This window comes from Rutidosis leptorrhynchoides, chromosome 2 (genome assembly GCF_046630445.1).
Source record: "Rutidosis leptorrhynchoides isolate AG116_Rl617_1_P2 chromosome 2, CSIRO_AGI_Rlap_v1, whole genome shotgun sequence".
In the NCBI taxonomy this organism is placed as follows: Eukaryota; Viridiplantae; Streptophyta; class Magnoliopsida; order Asterales; family Asteraceae; genus Rutidosis; species Rutidosis leptorrhynchoides.
Genome location: NC_092334.1, coordinates 575,038,796 through 575,042,016, shown reverse-complemented (window position 1 = coordinate 575,042,016; position 3,221 = coordinate 575,038,796). Strand labels below are relative to the sequence as shown.

General features: G+C 31.1%; 1 protein-coding gene across 1 annotated transcript; it reads right to left on the bottom strand.

Moving 5' to 3' along the window:
* Positions 1 to 544: 544 nt before the first annotated feature.
* LOC139893215 (uncharacterized) lies at positions 545 to 2,824 on the bottom strand. The gene is made up of 6 exons (XM_071876365.1): positions 2,792 to 2,824; positions 2,426 to 2,498; positions 2,216 to 2,309; positions 1,996 to 2,118; positions 1,845 to 1,902; positions 545 to 952 (listed from the first exon to the last, which is right to left on the bottom strand). Exons 1-6 carry the CDS (start codon positions 2,822 to 2,824, stop codon positions 545 to 547), a joined length of 789 nt encoding a protein of 262 aa, XP_071732466.1.
* Between the last annotated feature and the right edge of the window lie 397 nt (positions 2,825 to 3,221).

Below are 3,221 nucleotides of genomic sequence, written 5' to 3'. Positions count from 1 at the left end.
CTCGAAATAATTTTACGAGCACAACGCAACTTCTTATACGCAAAACCGACGCTTTTTAAAAAACGCTAAATACTCTGGGCTATCTTCCATACATAACACACCCGTGGCAATACATTTTTTTATTCTGTAAATACATAACGTGACGTTAATTATGAGTATGCAACCCGAAAGGTGCCGCAGCAACGCGCGGCTGAATTTTTTTCTAGTTATTGACTAATTGACACATCTATAATCGTTATCTCGTTGAAAAGTAACAAAAGCAATTTATAACCAACTAATCCTATTTCAATCAACCATGGATTTCTTCTGAACCAAACTCAGAGAAACATCAAAAATAAATTACAATAAAAAAAATCCACCTAGTATTTACATTCTCAGTGCAACTGTCATACAACATAAAAAAAACCAACAAAATAACTAAAAATAAAGAAAAGAAAACAACAAACCTACCTGCTTCCTGCTTCAGTCCTCTGCCTATCTGTTTGTCCATCTACGTCAGCATCTACAACGTCATTTAAAAAAAGATTTCACGTCAAGATATCACTCACCCTTCTTCATCATAATCATCTTCGTCATCTTCATCTACCCTACTATTTAAGTTAGCAAGATGGATAGGATCAATGGCCATATTCTCTACATCCTCCAACGACCACCCAGGATACTCATCGGTCTTAATTTCAATAATTGGTCTCGGTGGTGGGACCACTGGAGTAATAGGCGTCGTAGACATTGCTTGTGTGTCTCCATTCTCATCCAAGTCTAAGTTCAGGTCAAAGTTTCTAACGTTGACAGATGAAGCATGAGTTTCTTTTAAATTGGTATAAAGTTCTTGTTTTTCATAATTATGTGCATTTGCATTCGCTTCTCTCTCTGCTCGACTAATTCTACCACGGCCTCTACCCCTGCCCCTTCCTCTTCCTCGGCCACTCCCATTCGCATTAGTAGTCTCTGGCTGCAACTACAAAAATATTAAATAAATAAATAAATTTTATTTAGAATCTATTGTGCTCTTAATATTTATAATATGATTTGTTGAGCATGTTATTCTTGCTTATAGTCTTATAGCATATGTTTTGGGGTCAACCTAATTCAGACAACTCAATTGCATAATTTTAATTTAGGGGGTGTTTGGCTTTGCGATTTGAGTTGGATTTTTTGATTATTGCGTTTAGATATCGTAAATAAGCAACTTTAAGTGTTTGGTAAACAAATAACAAAAATCAATTATTTACGTTTTTATACTTTCAAAACGTGGAAATTGAGAAGTAGGTGTGTAGTTGCTGTTTGCAAACGGGATTCTCACCCTCAACTTAATTTACCAATATAGCCCTTTTCTATTTTACCTCATCGCACACTGACTTATCGATCTCTTCAATATACATTATCCACTTTGCTGCCATTATCCAACCATTTGATATTTTGTCATTCATGTATTTATATTTTTTCGTAATAAACAATATTTCTTTCAACTAGTATTCATTTGAACGTTTTTGTTTTTTTATAAATTTCAAATGAAGTGTGTTGTCTGATTAATGATTTACACAATTTATAAAATGTGTATTATTACATATTAAATTAGTATACTTATAATATTTTTTAACAATGTCCATTTTGGTATTTTTACATGTTAAGTTAGTAACTAATTCAATTTCCCAAACACTTAAAAAACTAATTATCTGATTATTACGATATCAAACAGCATAATCAAATCCAAACACTATTAATCTTAATCACGTTTTGAAACAGCTGATTATTTGATTATGATTATATAAAGCGCATAATCAATTTTCAAAACGCAAATCCAAACACCCCTTTAACATAAGATGAATCGTATATTGTCTTACCTGTTTGTCCCTTTTTAAGTCTTCATCACCGTCATTATGTTCATCATCCGCAATCTTCCTGTTCAAACCAAAGTATCAAACAATATCACTCACATTGAGCTTACAATTTTGTTCTATAAACTAATAAACTTTAAATTAAAATCACACAAACCTTCGTTTGGTTGTAGGTCTGTCATCCCCTGCAGCAGCACCTTCAGAACAACCAAGATCAGGAACCTTAACAACAGTATCTCTCAAGAAGTCAAACACATTATAACTCTGTACACACTGCTTCCTATAAATTAACAAAAAATAAAATAAAAAAATAACTCAACATTATATAACAGTATGACCAATTAATGACGTTTAACAATTGACACCAATGTACTTACAAATGCATAGAATTCAAAGTCCTTGCACCGCGTTGAACCGTTATTTCATAAGTCCGGTCACAAAGATCTTGTAAAAATAATTCTAAAGCTTTAGCTGCATTCAAATTCAAGTCGAGTAATACCATAAAAAAAAATCTATGAATTACAAAGTTGAAAAATTAATGCGTTTTAAAAACAATTGAAGACCAACATACAATTGTTAAAACTTACATACTAACAGAGGAACAGCCATAGCAATCTTCCCAACATCTTCATCAGCTTGCATTATCTTTTTAATTCTAGCCTATTTAACAAACAACAAACAAATTTCAGACATACTAATTTACCCAAATAATCACCAAATCATGTTAATTAAAATTAAAATATCCTAAACACGTGTATATAATCAGAATAAAATAAGCTTTGTAACAATAGTAACATCCATTGTATTATCAATTTATCATATAAACATATTTACATGTTCAAATTTTGTGAACGTTATAATGACAATGAGTAATTAATTTAAAACATCTAATAAACAAAATACAACAAAAGCTTAAAAAAAATACAAAAGAAAAATATTACATAAATAATTACCGCTGGGAAACGTGTATCGAGCTTCTTCCTCATATTGTTTGAATTTTGAAACTTCTAAAAACAATTATATGAAGAAAAAAAACCTAACTAAAACGAAATATTATAAGAAAAAAATGAAACCCTAAAATTCTAATAAACTGAACATATGAATCATCGAAAAGAAAATAAAGGGTCTAAAAACGAGTCCGAATTTTTCGAGCAGTTTTCGAACGTGAATACACGAAGTGTTTTGGACTCCGTCCAAAATCATTGTACACGCGTGCACCCTAAAATAGTAAACCTACGTCAACAATTGCTGAACTACGTTTGAGTCCCTCAACACTATGGGTATTGCAATTATGACCCTTGTTTAAATTTTTGTGTGAATCCATGATACGTGAAATAATCAAATGTATGTATTTATATATATAATTTCTATTAAAATTATATA

Coding starts and splice junctions, on each gene's coding strand:
- LOC139893215 (XM_071876365.1), bottom strand. CDS start 2,824: ATGAGGAAGAAGCTCGATACACGTTTCCCAGCG. Junction 2,499..2,791: donor TCGATACACGTTTCCCAGCG/GTAATTATTTAT, acceptor TTTGTTAAATAG/GCTAGAATTAAAAAGATAAT. Junction 2,119..2,215: donor ACTTTGAATTCTATGCATTT/GTAAGTACATTG, acceptor GTTAATTTATAG/GAAGCAGTGTGTACAGAGTT.